The sequence below is a fragment of the Lissotriton helveticus genome, chromosome 2_1 (assembly GCF_964261635.1).
Source record: "Lissotriton helveticus chromosome 2_1, aLisHel1.1, whole genome shotgun sequence".
Taxonomy (NCBI): Eukaryota; Metazoa; Chordata; class Amphibia; order Caudata; family Salamandridae; genus Lissotriton; species Lissotriton helveticus.
The window spans coordinates 108,019,805-108,040,716 of record NC_136059.1 but is presented as its reverse complement, the minus strand read 5'-3'; the positions used below and the strand labels follow the sequence as shown (position 1 = coordinate 108,040,716).

The 20,912-nt window shown below is 47.0% G+C and overlaps 1 protein-coding gene and 1 long non-coding RNA gene across 3 annotated transcripts in view; one reads left to right on the top strand and one right to left on the bottom strand.

The window, feature by feature from the left end:
- Nucleotides 1-15,000, bottom strand: part of LOC144817768 (putative N-acetyltransferase camello) — a 26,820-nt gene extending 11,820 nt beyond the window's left edge. Inside the window, exon 1 of the mRNA XM_078674569.1 lies at nt 14,842-15,000. Coding sequence (XP_078530695.1) covers nt 14,842-14,968 — 127 coding nt within the window. The 5' untranslated portion in view covers nt 14,969-15,000. The remainder of the gene's footprint in view (nt 1-14,841) is intronic.
- Nucleotides 14,964-20,912, top strand: LOC144817769 (uncharacterized). 2 transcript variants are annotated; one of them, XR_013606977.1, is made up of 3 exons: nt 14,964-15,090; nt 18,406-18,589; nt 19,075-20,912. It is a non-coding gene; the product is annotated as an uncharacterized LOC144817769 (long non-coding RNA). The 2 variants fall into 2 exon arrangements; XR_013606976.1 differs by having other exon boundaries at nt 14,979-15,090; nt 18,409-18,589.

The following is a 20,912-nucleotide window of genomic DNA, read 5'->3' as shown; positions in this document are numbered from 1 at the left end:
GCCATGTCCTCCTGGTCAGTGTCCCCACTGACCAGGCCTAACCCTTCCCTTTTCGTGCACATCAGTCACCCCTATGGAAGGCCCAAGGTACCCCCCTGGGCAGGGTGCAGTGTATGTGAAAGGTAGAGCATGTACTGGTGCAGGTAACATGCTCTGGTAGTGAATTACAGCCATTTTCGTTTTTCACTATTGTAAGGCTATCTTGCTCCATAGATTAACATGGGGGATGCTGGCTACAGTGGTTAACAGCATTTCTTCCCATAGGAACAAGATAGGACATAAGTATCTAGTATCCCTGAACTCAGAATTTAATAAAACATCTTTTAGGAAAGGTTGTTTTTAAATCCTGTGTTTGAGAACAGCACTTTTAGAAAGTTGCTGTTTTCTTGTCTGACCCTTCTGTGTGCCTGGGCCTGTTTGTGTATTGACTGTCTGGTTTGTGAGTGACAGGGGCTGGGGAATTCCCCAGCAGGATGGATGAGTCAGCACTAGGCTGAATGACTTGAGTAGTGGGAGGAGTTAGCACCTGGGCTGAATAGGGCTGTGCCTGCCTTCCACAATGCTGGCTCCACCCCCCTGCTGGGCGGCTGAGGACCCTGCCCCTCACTCTGAAAGGAAGCCAGAAGCCAGCAAAACAAAGTACTCAGGAAACACCCAGAACTGGTTCAGACCGGGCTCAGGGCCCACATGCACAGAGAGAACAAAGACTTTAGGGGTATAAGTACAGGACCCCTGACAACAGAAAATTAGATCATCCTGGAATCAAGAAAGAACCTCTGCCAAGGAGAAAGCTGAAACTGAAGAAGGAAGATTGTCCAGCTGTTGCTCTGCTGGACTGACCTGTTGCTTTGCTGCAAACGAGAGGGGAAGGACTTTGCTGTGTGCTGTGTCCCCTGTCTTGAAGGAATCTCCAAGGGCCTGAGAAGAGCTGGCTCCCTGTTTTGAAGTCCCAGGAACAAAAGGACTTCACCCCCAGCTTCCCTGAACTCTGCTGAGAGAGTTCTGTCCCTCCTAGAGTGCTTGATCCAGTTGTGGGGCCTCTGGAGGTTGGACCTGAGCTGGGAAGCTTGAAACTAAAGCTTGAGAGACTTTTGCAACTGAAAAGTGTTGCATCGCTCGCTTGCGGAGTGCATCCCCGACAGTGCGAGAAGTTTCCCGCCGCTACGAAGGTCGAGATTGTCGCAGCGCCTGACGTCGCTGCCAGAGCCGTCGCATCCTTCGTTTGTGGGACGCACCAGACCGGTGCGGGAAATTGAACATCGCTGCGAGTGTCGTCGCAGAGCCTGTCGTCGCTGGGTGAGATCGCCGCACCGCTTGCTTGCGGACCGCATCACGTCGCTGCGAGCATCGTCGCAGAATCATCGCATCGAGGAGCTGCGAAAGAGAGGATCACCGCTGGACCGCGCATCGTCGCCCCGGAGATCGTCGCAGCCCCTTCGAGATAGTCGCATCGTGCCTTTGCGAGAACTAACTTCCTACGGAACCTACGCACCGGAATCCATACAAGTGGCCTTCCTCCCCATACAGACCGGATTAGTCGCAACACGCCCGCTGCTGCAGCGGGGCTGTCGCATCGCCTCCCCAGGGTCTCAGGAGCAACGCATCACTTGTTTTCCACCGCACCAGCTTCTGCTTTTGGAACTTTGTTGCAACTAAAGGTACTGTGAGTAAACGTGACGCAACTGTGAACTTTTCACGCATCTGTGGTTTATTTTACCGCAACTTGAAGAACTTTAACGCAACCTTAAGAACTCGTTTTGAAACCATATTCTTGAACTGTGTATGTTGGATTTTTATCGTTTTGGTCTTGTGTAGTTTAGATTAAAAATACCTTTATTTTTCTAAAGTGTTGTGGAGTCAGTTTAGGGTGTTTTCACTGTGTTACTGTGAGTGTTGGTACAAATACTTTACGCATTGCCTCTGGTTAGCCTAGACTGCTCGTGCCAAGCTACCTAGAGGGTGAGCAGGGGTTATCTCAGAGGGTTATCTCCTTGCCCTGACTAGAAGCAAGGGTCCCTATTTGGACAGTGGTACCTACCTCTGCCAACTAGAGACCCCCAGTTCTAACACTGAGGTGCTACCATCTGCAAAGAAGGATTGAAACTAATTCAAAGCCAACCTATATCCAACAAGCATTTGCAATGCAATAGGTCTCGCATTTACATGAGTTTGAGCTATTGGCATTGTAAATGACAGTGCCTTTTATTTATCTTTTGGTTTTTAAAACATAACTAAAAGGCATTGTTATTTACAAAGCCAATAGCTTATACTCGTGTAAATGGAGACCTATTGAATTGCAAATGTTTTTTCTCCTTCAGTGGAGGAGTAGAAATAGCAGTGCTGTGTGTTTGCCATGCACCCCATAGATAAATCACCTGCTTGGCTGCTGCCAAGCCAATGAGTGGCAGGGGGAAGGGCCATTCTCGTGCAGCCGAGGATCATTGTCTCGACTCTTACCCGCTCTCTCGCTACACCATGTTATTCCAGTAGATAGCACAACCAGAGGCAGGAATGCTATGGCGAGTTTACGGCATACTTATGCAAATCTCCAGGCAGGGCTTGCACTCATAGCTGCACCATTCTGATAGCACTGTAAGCAGTGGCGTAGCAAGTGTGGGTGGAGGGGGCGGACCACCTCAGGCGGCACGAATTGTAGGGGCGTCGGCCACGGGAATAGCCAGCACCCCCTCTTAGACACGCAGCGGCCTCCCCCGGCGGCCAAAGGCCTAGCTACGCCACTGACTGTAAGGCGGCTGCCTTACCTTAAGTGCGTCCCACAACTACGAGTTGCACCGCAGAAAGCAGTCTCTTTCTGTGCAACCATCCTGCCCACTCGAAAAGGGTAAAAGTATTAAAATATGTAACGAAGCTCATTAAGGGAAAAGGAGCCCCGGAAACTCGATCTCACTAGTGCACGCGATGACTGCTCATAACAGCCCATCTCAGCTGAAGCGACGCAGCTATGTTGTGTCCCCTCCCCATCCTCCCTGCCCTGGGATTATCGTTACTGATTGGGTAAAGATCACCCCAGCCATACATGCACAAACACAGCATACTAGCTGAAAATGCGCAGCAGGAAGGCCAATTACCTCGCAATTAGATCCTTAGCGGCATAATGTTGACCTGCTTGGGCCTAGCGAAATAGGCCTGCACTATTAATAAAATAAATGTATAAGCGCTATAGTTAGAGCGGACGCACTATAATTTAAATAAATACATTAGTAACAAGCATTTGCCCGCGAAAAGAAAACAAAAATGCATTAGACATAGCGTAGAAATTAGGGTAGTAAAACGGCCTCACGTGTTATCCACTGGGTGTATTATGTGTTCTGTGACGAGACCTGGGAGGGCGGGGGCTGCCCGCGGTTGCGTGGCATTTCTAACTTTCATTCTGAGAGCCCCGGCTAGAAATGCCGCGCATGCGCGGGCAGCCCCCGCTCTACCAGGTCCGGCAGCTCCAGACCAGTCGTGAACAACATCGGCGGCCAGCCCCCGCTCTACCAGGTCCGGCAGCTTCCGTCGTGAAGAACATCGGAAAGGGCCGAACATGCCTAAGGAGAGAGGAGCCCGGTGAGTGGGGGTGTATGCGCGTGTGTCTGCGTGTGTCTGTTCGAGTGTGTCTGTGCGTGCGTCTGTCTGTGTGCGCGTGCGTCTGTTTAAGGGGGGGGTCCGTGTGTGTATGCAGTGTGTGTGTGTGGCTGTGCATGTGCGCATGCGTCAGTGTAGCGCGCGCACCGCCATGCACGTTACAAGCAGCCAAGACGCCATAGCGCGCCCACAAGGTCAAATCTCCGGCAGGAGAAGCACGTGACAGTCTGCTGTCCACATTCCCCCAAAAGTGATAACATAAGTTGTCTCGCCCTAGACAGCAAAAGCTTCGCTTTCGTCTAGGCGAGACCTAAAAAGCAGAAAAACTAGTGTTGTCAAATGTGGTGAGTTTTGGTAAATTACGTTTACATTCTTCGCTGTAAGTTCTGCGACCCCGTGTGAGCTGGTTGTTTTCCTTATATTTATTGACGTTATTGAGGAGGACATGGTTCAGTGGCTATTTTGCCAGAAATGTCAATTTAAGTGACATCAAAGCATACCTGTTAAGTGACTCATGAGTGAAATGAGGAGCAAAACAATTATGTTTAATTAAAAAGAAAATGTTGAGTGCGATGGTGCAGTTCGAGGTGTACCAGCCCGTTAGGAGCACTCTACCTGAACGCTAATGTGTTAACAGGTTATTAAATATGGATTTGAATAGCACACTAATCACCCAAGAGGGTATCCAGGCGCTGGGCTGTCAGCCAGTAAACAGTAGTGCTGGCTGTCATTCGAATCATGATGGGGCTGTGTGTTCTTCAGCTGCTGTCCCTTCCTCTTATATGTCCGCCTCAGACCTCAGTCTGGCTCTGCAGGCCAGGACACTGTCGCTGAGCTGCAGGGTCAGAGATCTACTTCCCAAAGCCAGGAGCAGGCAAGGACAGGGTTGCGTTGTGTCATGCGAGAAACAGCTTGTGAATTTCACCCGCTCTTCTCATGTCCCTGATCTCTCGCGACATGCTCTCATTCTGGAGTCAGGCCGCTTGTGGCTCCCGACAAGAAACAACTCTGGTAATGGAGGGCGCAGCAGGGAAAAACAAGGCTGCTGCCATCTGCCTCAGTGTCTAAGGTGGGGCCAATCAGAACACACCGCTGGTCACATTGGGGTGGCATTCTGCTGGAAAAGAACAACAAGCAAGGCGCTGCCCCGCATTCACGTAGCAGTGCTGGGTCCTCATTGCATTTGTTTGAAAAACCAAGTGATGCGCTGGAGCAAGAGGCTGGGTGTAGTAAGCTACTTGGCCACTATTGGGGCTCACCTATGCCCTGGATGTAATGCACTGCACTCTCTAGCCGGATGCAACCAGAGGATATAAATAAAGGTGCTGTGGAAAGCACAGCGTCCTCCACCCACACCGCTACTAGTGTGTGTGTGTATATCATTTGCTGGTGCCAAGGCCTAAGCCTCGTGGCTATCTGCATCGGCCTGGTCCACTTGGCGACGAGGAGTTACCCACGTGGGGGAGCCGCTTTGCTACCATGGTATTAACCGATGTACTCTGCCCTGCGGCTCTGCAACTGTGCGGGGGAGTGCTGATGCCCGTGTGAAGAGTGCTCATCGCAGCCTGGTCTGCACCTTGATTCAGCACGTGGTGCCTGTGGAGACGCTGCCTTGATGGGCCTGGACTAGGTAACAGAGACGAGAGCATTGCGGCCACAGCAGCACCCCCGTAGCCATGCCCGGATTTCCATTTGCTGTGCCAAATGTGTACCAAAGCTGCTGCTGCTCTTAGCTTGGCCCTAGAGCCTTTTGTGCCTGGGCTGCCATGTATGCTAATCTGCACAGGTGGAGGGGCTGCTCTGCTCAGGGCAACTGAGCGCCCCACACTAAGCCTGCTGGTGTGCTGAACTAGTAATGACTGTGAGGTGTCTGCATACCACAAAGGCGACCGCAGACCCAGGGACAAGGGGCAGGGCCTGGTTTTCCCCCTTTGCTGTACTTAACCCACCTTTCCAGTGCCTGACGGATGCCAATGCTGCGCATGCCCAGGCCTGCCCGACTGTGGCCTGCTCTCCCAGCAGCACACCTTTGAGAGAGTTCTTCAACCATTCGGTGAACTGACTGATGTTGCCACAGCTATGCCCACATGGAAACCGTGGGTGGGAAGGCTGAACAAGTACTTTCTAGCCACCCGTGAGGCTAATGGTGCATTCAAGCGCTCCCTGCTACTCCACTATACCTGGGGAGATCTATAAAATGTTTGAACATCTCCCTAACATGGGAGCAGCAGAGCACTACAACACGGCGGTGCGGGCCCTCTGCGCTCATTTTGACCCGCAGCTGAATCCTGATTTCGAGAGCTTCAAGCTATGCCAGGCCCACCAGCGTGAAGGAGAGTAGATTGACACTTTCTATGCCCACCTATGTGAGCTGACCAGCACGTGCGTGGCAGATCAGCCCAAGGAAATCCAGAAGCAGATTACCCAAGGGTGCAGAAACAAGACCCTATTGGAAATAATCCTGCAACAGCCCAACATCCTTTAGGGCAATATTCTTATCATGGCTAGAGCGTATGGCTTATCGGCCACAAGGGCCACTGAGATGGTGATGGAGCGAGGAGCGACAAAAAATGTTGTGTACCCCTCGTAATGTCAGTTTCTCATAACCATAACATGTACTAATCGAGTGGATTGCAGTACTAACCAACGAAAAGAAAAACACACACAGAAAAGTACACATGGGATACTAATTTGGTTGTGTTGCAAATCGTAATACATTAATCATGTGAATTTGTCATACTAATATAGTGCAATAAGGCTTCTAATTAAACTAATCTATGCTTATTAAGTATTCATTGTGGCAACAACGAAGGAGATTGGTAAGAAAACTATCAATTTTTGTGGTTTTAGGCTAGGTAACCACTAACAGGGTAAACTTAGAGGGGTGGAAGCTAAACAGAAGGGCTTTACTTCGAAATATAACGTTTAATTGTGTTTGTTTCTATAAAAGTTTCCGTTATGGCCCATGCGGCCTAGATAAAAATGGAGGGTTTGCGAGACTCCGAGAGGGTGTAATTCTATGCATGCGCGACTGTGCATCGAGAGATGTACGAGCAGCTTGTGCCGGGGCTACTGGTGTCAAGGTCAGCGTGGCCTGGAAAGCAGAATGGTGCCAAATGGAATGCACAAATTGTGAGCCTGGGAAATTTTACCGAAGTATCGATATAAGGACAGGATGAATATGTTAAAAACATGAACAATTATGACCGCATGAGAATTATGGAAGTGTCTTAGCAAAAATTTGGACAATAAGGAGATGAAGTGATCTTCACCACCCCTCGAATGGACCAATGAGAAATGAGTGTGGACCCTAACGTTTCACATTTTAGTGAGTTAGTGAAAAAGGGTATAAAGGAGGCCGTTTGGGAGAGAGAAAAAACCTTGCTTTTGAATTCTTTTCGCACAATGACATGCTGTCGGACTGATCGATTTTCTGGGTGCAAAAGACTTTGACATTTTTCCTGACTTTAACTTTGATGGGGTCGGAGTCCTGATGTGAGGTAGACATCGAGGAAGATAGAGAGGATGTTTTTGGGAACCTGTGTCATTTAATCCTGATCGTTCCTCCATGATAAAGAAGACGGGCAATATGTCTTTGAATTTTCTCATTGCTAATAAATGTAAACTAATTGAATTTATTCTATCCTTTTACTTGAGTGATCGGAGAAATGTTTAACTGTTTTTCTGAATAAAGATTAAAAATTTAAGCATAAGGTCGTACTAGAAGACTTAAAGAGAGATAAAGTTAAATAAAATAGAGAATTAAGCGGGTCTTGTTTTCCATCAACTGATCTTTACTAGCTGGTCCCTCGACCAAATTAGTGGGGTGCCTTAAATGCTGTTTATGAAATTTAAATGCAATGGTGAAATCAATAAAATATATATGTATATAATGTATGGGAATTAAAATTGTAGATTTATTAGGGTACTCCGCTGTCCAGCAGCTCGTCCTCTAGTTTTCACTGATCTTGGAAGCAGTGTGATTTGGGTGAATGAGTGACTTGCAGTGCTATGTGCCCCACCGACGAGTGAAGTGTGATAGCTCCTGGGTTTTCAGTGATGGTTTGGAGGGTTGTTTGAGGGCAGCGCTGGATCAATGGAAATGGCTATGACGCAAACACCCAGTAAGCCGCACATTGGGAAGGTGAAAAATGCGGACACGGTTTCCACAAGGGAGAAGACTACCTGACCCAAGATTACTGCATCACCTGCGGGTGTTTAATGCAGGAATTGTGGCAGTACAGAACATCTGCTGGAGAATTGCCCAGCTCAGTGCTCTAGCTACGGTAAGCCTAATCATTTTGCCATGGTGTGCCGAGGAGGACTAAGGTGTTTACAAGGGAACCCTATAAGTTGAGAGGGACCGAGGGCTTACAACCTATTTTTAGAGACCCTGGTACCTTTCAAGAACAAATATAGATGGTAGTGTTATACAGTACATTGTGACCTGTGTAGGTTTTCTACAAATAGAAAAATATGTTTATTAAACAAATAATAATATGAAAGAAAAACATGTTATAATTAAAGTGCAGTGGGTAAGAAGGGGGTTGGAAATCTTAAGATTTCCAGACCTCAGGAATTTACATTCATAGTAACTTCACATACATATGTACAACAGTCACAACTGTTGTTGACTATGTTTTGATCCCGGCTAGAATAGGGGGATCATCATCATCATCAGGACAGAAAGATATATGCCTGAGAGTTAGCAAGGAGTAGCCATCGCTCCTGCTAAAAGCAGCGGTCCGAGGAGGGGCCAAGTCCAATCTTACTGACCCCAACCAACACCAACGCACTACGGCACGTAATAAGGTATAAGGGTTAATAACCCTTGCCAGGGGCAGCGGTCAAGGAATACTTGATCCTCTGTAATGTAACTGTGTTCATTTAATCCTGTCCTTGGGCTGTCAAGCTGCAGAAGCTCAGCCTGAGGATGACTTGAAAATGAGTATCTGATAACTCTAGTAGGTGTCATTATTGGTGATGATTAAAGGATGACTTGAAAAGGAGTACCTGATGACTCTAGTAGGTGTCATTATTCATGATGATTTAAGGAGGACGTGAAAATTAGTATCTGCTGACTTCAGAAGGTGTCATTATTCCTGATGATCTGAGGATGACTTGTAAATGACTCTCTGATAACTTTACAAGATGACATTGTTCCTGATGACTTTGGGGTGATATGAAAATAAGCATCTGAATACTTCAAAGGTACTATTGTGTTTTCAATAAGATGTTTTTGCGTCTGGTAATTTTAACAAGAATTGTTTGTCTATTTAGAGAGCACGTCCACCACTTTGGTTTCAGTTTTCCAGAAAAATGCAAACTGTTGGATGATTGCACAATGAATTGCAGATAAACGTCTGACCTCCTGCAGCTGGGAGCCCCAAAACCCAAACACACCCTTGTGAGAAGTTGGCCTGATATGCAGTGCTCACTATTCTAGTGATCACTATGTATCAGTCCAAACAACCCTTATTGATGATTGGTTGTAAGTCAACCTTATAGACCAGCTATCCTAGTAGCATGGATACGAGCAGTCTAAGGCTAAGACTCTAGAGGGCGTGTTAAGCCAGCTGTTTTACCATCACATTACCCCTTGAACACCAAGTGAACAACAAGTTGTTATCAAAAATAAAGGATATTTATTTATAACAAGACTACCCTGGCTCTTTATGAGACAGGGAGCTAAGCACACAACAAAACTCTTGAAGAAACACTGAAAGTCGCACAATTTGCACGAAAAACCATATACTCTACAAGTGGAATGCGAAACTACTAGCAGGTAAGTAATACTTTTCTAGACTGTAGAAACGCTAGGCCTACAATGCTGAACCCTTGGATTAGAAGCAGGAGGCCTAGGGACGCCGGGTGCAGAGTGGGAACTCTCACGCGTAATGCGGGAACAAGTCTAGGAATGCTAGCAGTTGCAAAGTTACTGTTCTCGGGCGAACCCGACTAGGTGGGTCGAAAACAAGAGTGGATCCGAACACTTAGGGTGTTGGACTATGCTGGAGCACCGGGGTACTCGGTTTACCTAGCCCAGGGGCTGCGGCTGCATAGGGTTCAAGGTGCGTCGGAAACCCTCGTTGACGAACCAGGAGCCTGAAGAAAGAAGTTGCTGGCAGGCGGCCAGTGAAGAAAGTTCGTGGAGATCCAAGCCTGGATCAGGGAAGAAGAAGACCTGTAAGCAGAGGGGACCAAGTTCTGAATCACTAGCCAGTGATTTAGGTGGGCACCAGGATGGCACCGGACGAAGTCACCTCATCCAGGTGAGTGGGTGCTGCTGGGCTCTGCAGTCTCTCGGACCAGGAGGCGTTGTCGGCGACCAGGATGGAGGTGCGAGCTGTCCCACGAAGGTACTTGCTGTCGACGTCGCTGGACCCAGGATTGGGGCAACAAGTCTTGGCAAATTCAAGCCCACGCGGTGGACCTAAAATGGCGTCTGTAGTGGACCAGGAGGGTCCAGGGTGCTCCTCTGTTGGAGGGGAGCAAGGGCCAGTCTGGAGCAACCAGACCAGCGGTGTTTGTCGTCGTGGAGCGTCGTAAAAGGGCCACTAGCCAATGGGCAAGTGACCTGGACAACGCGGTGAGCAGCAAAGAGCAGAAGGGCCCCACGCAGATCTCGTGGATGCAGGGGGGCTGTACTTCGGTGCTGGAGCTGCTCCGGGCTGGGGCTTCTCTTACCCCAAAGCACTCGGTCGAGGGTCACTCGGTGGTCGTGCTGGACAAGCGTCGTGCAGTTCTGAAGATGGCCGGTCCCTCGAGGTCTCGTCACACCCACGGATCACAGCTGGGCTGATGATGTAGGTTGAGGTCAGAGGTGCCAGGGAAGCCGGTTCTCGTCGTGCTGGGGCAGTCTTGATCCGGAGGAGAGACTTACAGCAAACCGCGATGCTTGGATGGTGCCTGCTGCTGCAGGGTGACTACTCCTTAGTCACAAGGGAGAAATCTTGAGAAGAGTCTTGAGTTCCTTTTCGTAGAAAGTAGTTTCAGGATTCAAAGATGATCTGATTTGGAAGGGGGCCTGCTCCTACCTTTATCCTGCAAAAGGGGGCTGGCACGCGGCTAAGTCCTGCCCTATGGGTGGGACTAGGAGGGGGGTGGTTACACCCCTCTCCTTTGTCGGGCTTTCCCCAGCTCAGGGGCTGGTGTGCCCCTGGAACTGGTTCTAGCCGGCCTATGCACAGTGAGCACCGGGGTGCCACTTGCATTCACCTTCCTCTATAACCCTGCCTACCTGGGATACACAAAATCCTGTCTGGGACGGTGCTGGCACCGCCCCTGGCAGGAAACCCTTTGTCCTTGCCTCCCGCGCTGGGAGGACTCCCAGCAGCCGGAGGGCAGACTTGTGTCTCGGTGGCAGCATCCATCTTGTGGAGCTGAGGCTATGTTCGACTTTAACCGGGGTTACAGGTTACCAACATGTCTTCTCCCTCTAGAGGGGTGGAATGCTACCCCCGTCGCCAGAACTGGCGAGGGGGTAGTATTCCAAAGCGTATGACACCTTACACGACATGTTTAGATATTGTCAGACCAGAGTTACCATAACTGCGAGGATTATAAGGCACTTAAGAGTATATGGTCTGACGCTATCATGGAAACGGCTAAGTGATAGATCCCGAAAGCCGCAGACAGGCTCAGCTCATGCCAGAGCACTATCTCACACGATTCCAAGCACTCTGCCTTCAGGATTGTTAAGGCCTGCCATAGGAGTGACTGATAGGAGATCTGTGTGCCCATTTTAGGTTTAGATATAGGTATACTATATCTAAAGCAAAGGGTGATTACACCACCTTGCCCCCAGCTGTCAAGCAGCCAGTTGTGTCAGTTTTGGATGGCCAGCCAGGGGTGGCATAATACATGCTTCAGCCCCTGGTAGGCCCTGGGTACACCTATGCCCTGGGTACCTAAGGTACACTGTACAGGGGCTGATAAGGTGACTCAGTATCCAATCAGATATGTACCTAGGGTACATGGAATCCATTTTAACAGAGAGAGCAGGGGGCCTGGGGTCCTGATTAGCAGGGCCCCAGGTCAACTAAGTCAGAAAACCAGCAAAACACCAGGCAAAAAGTTGGGGGTAACCATAGTCAGGGATCTACCCTCCTACAACCCTGAACCCCCAAATTAACCCTTGCACCCCAAAACTCAAACACACCCTGAACCCCAATATTAACCCTTGCACCCCAAAACCCAAACACACCCTGAACCCCAATATTAACCCTGGCACCCCAAAACCCAAACACACCCTGAACATCCAAATTAACCCTGACACCCCAAAACCCAAACACACCCTGAACCCCAATATTAACCCTTGCACCACAAACACACCCTAAACCCTAAAATTAACCCTGGCACCCCAAAACCCAAACACACCCTGAACCCCCAAATTAACCCTTGCACCCCAAACCCAAACACACCCTAAACCCTAAAATTAACCCTTGCACCCCAAACCCAAACACACCCTAAACCCTAAAATTAACCCTCGCACCCCAAACCTAAACATGCTCTAAACCCTTAAATTACACCTGGCCCCCCAAAACACAAACCCACCCTCAACCCTAAAATGACCATGTACGCCCTAAAATCCAAAAGCCCTACAAACCCCCAAACTTTTTATGAATGCGGAATGCCGGGAGGCGCTGCTGTGATATGATAAGGGAAGAGGTGTGGCGCCGCGGCCAGGGCGACTGACTCCGGAAGCTGGGGATCACGGTTCGATCCCGGCGCCGGCGGCAGATTAGTCCAGCACCGTGTGACTCTGGGCAATAGCTTGCTTAATCTTCCCGTCGGCCCCCAGCGCCTTGAGACCCTAACGGGTGATTGTGCGCTTTACAAATGTGGATTATTATTATTATACTTTCTGTACCCCCAGGCTGCACTTCCTTCATAGAGTATTTCCATAAACACTTAGTGGAATCCGATTGTTAGACTCTTTAAACAACTGCGGACAGACCTGCTCATGGCCCGAGGAATAGGTCTTGCAAAGGAAAACAAGCGTTGTCGTCATGGTGACTGCCGCGTGACGCTAACGCATTTCAGTGCGGTGTTCCCGTATCACCGCACTGAAATGAACTGTCACGCATTTTGTCACTGACCACATGGCTGCCCACTTGACAGGTGCTAGAGCTCGCCGGCGCTGATAGCCGTGTGTGCTCCCCGGTCGCAGCAGACTTCACTCAATGCCAGCAGCAGCTCAATAGTTAAAGATGTGCTCTGCCTCTCTCCGACTCAGTGGTTGTTACAATGTTACTAACAATCTGTTTGGCTGCTCCTGAAATCCGGCCTCAAGTCCTCTTGGAACAGGAAATGAGGTGGTTGACCAGAAGCGGTGGGGCCAGCCCGGGGACTCATCTGGAGGAGTTGCAGCTGTGTCTTCCGGTCGGCGCCCGGCGTCCCTTAAACAGTCTTACTTCTGAGACTGTCTGAGTCAAGTGCGCTGCTGCTAGGCCTGTGCAAGAGGGGCAATAAATACTTTATTGAAATCCGGCCCAGCCGGCACAGCTTGATCGACCACCTGCTGGTAATCACACTCAGTGTCAGTCAGCACAGCCATGATGATCGGGACTGCGGGGGAGACTGCAGGCAGTGCTGCACAGCTGTGCGGCTCAGTCACGGTCCGTCGAGACCGCCGGAATCCCTGTGGGTACAATGGCTGAGCAAGTGGTGACTTGCACTACTACCATGGTGGTACTGATCTCGTAAACCCGATGGACCCCACCGGCCAGGCTGCTGAAATTGAACCACGCCAGCCTGGACCGTCAGAGTCTGTGAAGCAGATAAGGAGTCAGGACAGCTGAACGGCCTGGACGACTCTATTGCTGGAGGCGGACCGGGCGGCAAACTCGCATTCACCACGACCCGCGGTGACTCAAGGCCTGAGCCTGCCTGCTGCAGGCCTGTCAGATCAGAGTAGCTGTCTTTAATTATGGAGCGCTGTGCCAAAAGAGCAAGGGCAGATATTGGTTAAGCGTGTTAACCGTTCAGGGAACCCAGCAAGTAACCTGCTACCCCTGAAGGTGTCTAGGCACTTGATCTCATTATGGTAAGAGAACTTTTTTCTTAGTTGATATTGTGACGTACGTACTGAGATGTCGTACTTCGAAGTTTGTGAGGGAAAGGTTGGTGTTTTTCCCGAATAGAAATCCCGTACAGTGACTGTTTCCTAAATTAATTGAAAACAAGAAATGTATTATATTAGCTCGTGCGCTTTCCCATTTACAATCCTGAAGCACTTTTGCACTGAAATTCGTAACATGCATTGGTGTCGCTGAGCAACATAATTTGATTTGAAAAGTACTTCTTAAATACGTGTGCAAGAAACTATCTAAAACTGTACCCGGTTTATTATATCACCGAGGCCTAGGCAACAGTTGTAGGCCAGCAACAGTCCATAGACCTGAATGTACCTGCACTAATTTTTCTCTCGACGAGTGCAGCTCTCTTATTCTCTCTCTGTGATTGGCGGTATGCCTGACAGCTCTTACTTATGTGTGTGCTACAGTACATATATATAGCTTTCTTTGTGCTTAGGACTTACCTTCAACGTTACAAATGGGGGATGTCAATTGTGAATTGCCATTAGTCTCTAGACACTTTACACATAACTTTTTCTGACTTTAATATTTGCTCCAGGATTTTGTGTTTAGGATTATGGCGTTCTCATCTAGGGAACTGATAAAGAAGTGCTCCTCATACCAAAACGTATGGTTGATTAATAAAAAAAAATATGAAAATCCACACCCCTTTTGTTGCCTGTGTGAAACTTTAACCATTTCTTTTTGGGTGTGTCAGCGTCTGCCATACCTTTGCATTTTCTCATGAAGGGACATACTATTTAACACACAACAGCAACCAGACTGTACCCTATGTGTGCCTCAGCCTCACTCACCTGAGCATTGCCCAATGCAGAGTGTTTGTGGCCACTGTCCAGTCAGATTAAAAGTGCACTAGGTTAGTTTCCTTCCATTTCTAGAGCTTTGCAGCTGTTTTAAGATCTCCTTAGAATTTCTTGTTGTTCAAATGGATGTAATTTCCGATATTTATAGGTTTCTCTCATCCTCATTGCTTGATTTTGCTCAGTAGAAAGTGTCACTCATACTCGTTGAAATGTCACTCATTATTACCGTGAAATTATGACAATGTCACACATAGCAATCTGAAACCTTGGCAGCTATGTTCACTCCATCACAATACTAAAATGCATTTTTAAAAAGCAGTTGCCTCGAACACAATGCCAAAATCACCTACTGTAAACCATCAATCTGCCGGCTGGCTGGGACTCGAACCGCAGATCCTCAATGCAGAGCAGCTCTCTCACCTTTTCTTCCTCTAGCAAAAGCCTACGCACATCGGGGAGCGCCGGAAGTGACGTCATTGTTCTGCGGCAAGGACGAAGACTGCCGTGAGTGCAATGGCCATTAAAGGGACAGATGGATTGGCATCGGTCTCTTTATTTTTCCATCTCCACTTCCTTCGTCGATTCCAGCGTATACTCAGGTAAGTGCTGCAGCTGTTAAAAAAAGAGCAGCGATCCTCCGCTCTCGGTCCCAGCTGCTCAATTTCCGTCCCAGACCAGCTTCCTCATTTTTCGGAAAGCACGAGTTTTCATTAAGGGGGCAAATTCAGACGCAGCTCCCTGCATGTGTGTGCTTCGTACGTGTTATAATGAATACCTGCGTTGCAATGTGTGTGTATTATGTGTGTTTGATGTTTGTCTGTATCAGCCTGCCTGCTTGTTTAATATGCACCTTTTGTGTTTGAGCATGTGTATTTTTGTGTATGTGTGACGTAGTACGTGCCTGTGTAAGTTGTGGAAAATTGCAAAAAGCCTAAAAAATGTGTTTTACAGCAAGTTCTTCGCCGTAAGGAAAAATAAATTACTGCCCGGATATTGTAGGTCCCATGTTGGTTCCAAGTGCACCTGCGTGTATTCAAGATTCTCGACCAAATGGAACAGTTTTCGATCTACTGAAAAGTTGTCAATCAAAGAAGGCTAAACACATTTATTTATATTATATATATATATATATATATATATATTGTATATTGTTGAGCATTACTTGTGTCCTTGCAACTTGTAGTTAGCCTTCATTACTAAATGAATGTGTGCTCTATTGTTGAAATCCTGGTCACGTTCCCCAAGCTGTGTAGTGTGCAGAGCAGCACATCTTCTAAAACACTGGCAGTTTTCAGGGATGCGTTTCAAAGCATAAGGATAAATGCTTCAAATAACTTAGGTTCTTTATTTTGTTTGCTATTTGTGTAATTGAAAGGCCTGGTTGCCTGTGGCGATTGAGGTTTACGCCCTATTTAGGAAACGTAGTCCGACGCATTCCAACATCTTGCAATACCTACTTTCGCAAAAAAAGGCTATCATTCTGGTTTCGTTCCATGTGCATGCAATGTTTTTAACTCGTTTGTATATATTATTGAGACAGGGCCAATTACGTATTCCCTGTTTGCGCTAATTTACCTTGACCGCTAAGATCTCTGTAAAAATGAAGCCGGTCTTGTTACATCTGCCACTATCGATCCCAGCCATATATTATCCAGTTACAACCTGACCTACTGCTAAAGTACTGAGGCAGAGGGATCGAGCCCTGAGATAAATCACATTAATGTTTCCTATTTTCTCTCTTTCTCTCTCGCCTTCTCTTTCTCTCTCTCGCCTTCTCTTTCTCTCTCTTGCCTTCTCTCTCTCTCGCCTTCTCTCTCTCTCTCTCTCCTTCTCTCTCTCCCCCACCTCCCCCCCTTGCGCGCTCTCTCCCTTCTCGCATTCAACTGCCTCAGATCATGTGTTAAATATTTATAAGGTGGAAGCACGCACAAGTTGCAGTAACGCGTGCCTTCCCCATTGATTGAGATCTTATAAGAGGTTTCCCCATGCCCTCTTCTCGTTTGAACTGCGGGTACTGCATGTGTCGATGAGGTATGGGATCCCTTTATGTTAAATTGCATCTCTTACCAAACTTCCAAACACCTCTGGCAAAACACTTAAAAGGTCCCAGAGGGGAGACCTATTGGCTATGCCAATGCTTTTGCTTTATGTATTTGCCATTGTAATGCCTTTTGTTTCATTTATAAAGCCATTACATATTGCACAATTAACATACAATACTACTAGCAAAGCTAATATCTTTAGCTTAATAAAAGGTGAAACCTATTGCATTTTTAACGCTTGTCCTTTCATGTTGGGGGTGCCGGTGGGCAGAGGGTAGCAGGCATCTGACTCTCTATGCATCTGCGGGGATAGGTAACTTGATTTCCCGTCACAAACCCCAGTGTGAAAGTTCACTTATTGATAGTTCTTCTATTTCTCTCATAATGCCTCTACTTTGCTATTACTATTTGTCCCGAGCAGCAAGACCTAAGCATACACTCTGGCTCTCCAAAAATAAAGTTGATATTAGGTAATTTCCTCAATGGCCTTCAGTGTGTGGTAAATAAATAATTAATTACCGGTACTATTTTTGAATACAGTGAATAAAACAGATACCTCGAATCCTGTCTCTTATTTATTGAGCTATCTTGAGTCTTACAGGCTTTAATCAGACATAAGGGAAGGGACAGGAACGGGATAGCCTGCACGGAAATAGAATGGATGGCAGCTGCCAGGGAATGGGAATGGCATGGGGATGGGTAAGGGTAACTTTCAGTAACAGTACACAGTATATATACTAAAACAATTACATTACATTCAATACAGTAGGCGTAACTCGTAGCAGTCGCGAAAGATAAGGACAAAAATGGGTGTAACAAGAAGGCGTGTACAGGGCGAATACATAGACATGTGATGTGGACGTCACAGAAGTGTGATGAATGGGGCGGAAACATGGAGGGGGCTACCTGAGCAGCTGGGACCTTTAACCTAGTGGTGCGCGCAAACGGGCAATGACGTGTTACCAGGAAGAACTGGGGGCTATGACTTCTGCACTAGAAGAAGAGACTAAAAGTCTGCGGTGTCAGGACGACATGTACCTATGGCATATCTAGTATCTGGTGTTTGGAGTACATGTTGATAGAATCCAAAAGTTATCAGGACAAAGGCTACTTGACACTAAGACTGGTGCATGCATAATTCTACATGTATTGCGTGTGCTAAGAATATTCTATGAATATTAATACAGTATTTCTCTTACATAGAGACAGAAAGGCTAGACCATGGCTGAAACTATTGATGCGATTCAGTAGCTTAGGAATGCAGAGAAGGAGGGCTGGACTGATAACTAGAAGTATAACATACTCTTGGCAGACTGGCAGGCAGAGCCAGGCCGGGCCGGGCACTGCGAGGCAGGAAGTAAGTGAAGGGTCAGGGATGCAGGTGGGGGCTGTATCGCTCCTCGGAGAGGGTTCAGGAGACTGGAGCTTGAATCTGGTGTCCGTGCCCTTTTGAGGCCTAGGAACGGGGACAATTCAATGAATTAACGTGCACACTGTAAAATGTGGCAACATAGGCCTAATACTCGTTGCTTTCACGAGAACTGGATACTGGCATACTAGAGTTGGACACAACTATAATTGCGTCTTTAATCGATCATACGGAGATACATGCATATCGATCATGCACATATAGCATAGGATGGGGAACACGTAGGCACATATAACATGGCAAAATTTACTTTTCCACAAGTGCATGCCCAAACACTTCTTTGTAGTCCACAATCTAGGCATATTAGATAGAAATTGCACCAGGTCAGTGTACTTTTTGGGGTGCTTTTCTCCAATTAAATCTGTTAATCAGTTTGATATGCTTTGTATTTTACCTCTGAAACTTAAACCACACACAAACTAATTCCTGATTTTTATATCTAGCAGAACATAATCATGGCTTCATTCAACATCCTGTTTTTCACTTGCGATCATTCTGTGTGTGTTCGAAAAGATGGTGACTTCCTGCTTTTGGACAATCCCGGGGAAGTTCTTTGTAGATGAAGCTGGTTGGCCAATCACCGAAGAGAGAGAGATTTTAAAGCTATGATTCTGTTCCAATCATCTGGTAAGCACAATAAGTAAACCTTTATAATAAGTTTGCAACTGCAGGATAACGGTACAAATTACCAACCTGTTTCAGTAAAACCTACATTTGTGATTAATTAATCCAATAATGGACAGTAAAAATGAACATGCATGTCCCCACATATGCCTTGGATTGCTCTCCAGAGACAAATGTAACACTTATGAAAAGGACTGAAACGTTTAGCTTGTGGCACTACTATAAGGCAGCTATTTTTGGATAAACTATTTTATTTAGGCAACTTTTTTCAGGAGGTTCAAGTTCAGGCTTACAATGTGTACTGTCTATTAAGGAAAACTTACTTACTTGGTTATGGATAGATTGTACATTTGTCCTTTATTATCAATACCTCTTTATTTATATATTATGGCTAGAGCGTGAAGATATATTGCAAGTGGTCAATGTGTTCTTTTCTGTTTTGAAGTTTATATGTAAATATATTTTTTTTTCTCTTGATTTTTTTTTAGTGAAGAAACAATGTCTAATGATTCAGGATATTTTTCAAGAGATAATTGCAAGCTATTCTGGCACAACAGAGGGTCTAAAACAGGTGTTACTTCAAAGGGCACTGGAGAAAAAGCAGATGTTAATGGACTGTGGCAATCGGGGAAGCGCTGGTAGACTTAAGAGGGTGTTACACGAACTACAAGAGGAAGAAATTGCAGAGAAAAGATGCAAGGACAAAAAAGCCAAGCAGAGTGGACTGGATTATATAAGAGTTGGTAACAAAGCTCATGCTGAAAGCACAGCTTCTCAGCCTGGTGATGCAAGTTCGCGGATGAATTTGCAGAAACTTGAAAACCTGGCCCTTTTAGCAGGGATGGCTAGTGTCCTTCATCAAAAATCCACAACTAAAAATGACGCATCAGACCGTGAAGATGAACTTGTCTTGGAGTCCCCTCTTAAATCCAAATATCAAGGACAAAAACATGCCTCCCTTTCACCACGTCATCCTAGAGTAATCAACACTCATTCTGAAAATATAATGGGGCCATTCTGATGTAATCAATAGCCATCCTGAAGCTGTCATAGGATCATCCAGGAATAATCCACACTCATCCAGAAATTGTCATGGGATCATTCCAGAGTAATCCACTTCCATCCTGGAGCGGTTATAGGATCATCCTGGAATAATTGACAGTCATCCTTAAATTAGCTAGAACCCATCCTGGAGTAATTCTCCCTCATCCTGAAGTTGTCAATTAGTATTCGTGGAGTTGTAAAAGGTAATCACTCCCTGCCAGTAGAAATCATCAGAACACCATCCTACTGTAGTTTTTGTGATGAGTCTAGGTTCGTCATCACGTTTACATTTTTTGTCCTACAGGCATACTTCAGGATGGCTTGAGATGACTTCCCCAGATAATTGCAGGAATAGCCTGACTGTAATCATCAGATGAGTCCAGAATGACTCCAGGATGATCTTCCTTTTTGGCATGGGAGGAGCAGGAACCCAGGGAATTCGCAGGTGTAATGCTGGCCTGCCCAGTTACCTCATTAGGAATCCAGGCAGGGATCCTATCTGAGTCTTGGCAAAGTATTGGACAACGCACCTGCTAAATGTTTCCTTTGCTTGGAGAAAACAAGTGCATCTTTGTCTTGCAGTTTGTACCCAGTGCTTTTATGAGCTGCCTGCCAAGGAACTGCCTTCCGGTTTCCTAGTTCCATGCGTGTTGTATGTAGGTCTAGGCCAGGTTTTTAGTTTCCATTATGGTCCTTGGAGTCAATATTTTATGAAGGTGTAAAACAGGCCTACAAGTCCCATAATGCACAGCTAAAACTCAAGACAGGCTCAGCTCCTCAAACACAGAGCTGGGAAACGTGAGACCTGTGTGCTCCTCGAGCACTCACTGTGATCTTGCGGCAATGACTTCAGCTCATGTGCCTCGTTTCAAAAGCTGCCTGGGTCGTGCTCAGATTGAATGCTGAGGTTCCTAAGAGTCGATGTGCAGAAATACAATGCAGAGCTCGAGGACGCTACTGCACATGGTTCTTCAGCCATCCGCACAGACTGTTTGTTCTGCAAGGTTTGCCAGCAGCTGCCAAGAGTACATATAGTTAACGCTTACCTGTTCTAATGCCCAAACAACTCCTGCTACTCAGCAGCTGCTCTTGAGCGCCATTCCTTTCCCCGCAGCAGCAGACACCAACACAAACAACGGACTAGTACACCAGAAGCGACCTGAGCCGCCATCTTGGAATGTCTGATTCTAACCCACCAGACAGGGGGCGGCAGTTAATATCAGTTTTACACCTACTGCTTCAACTTTGCTAAACATATGTTCGATTAAATATTTAATGTGAC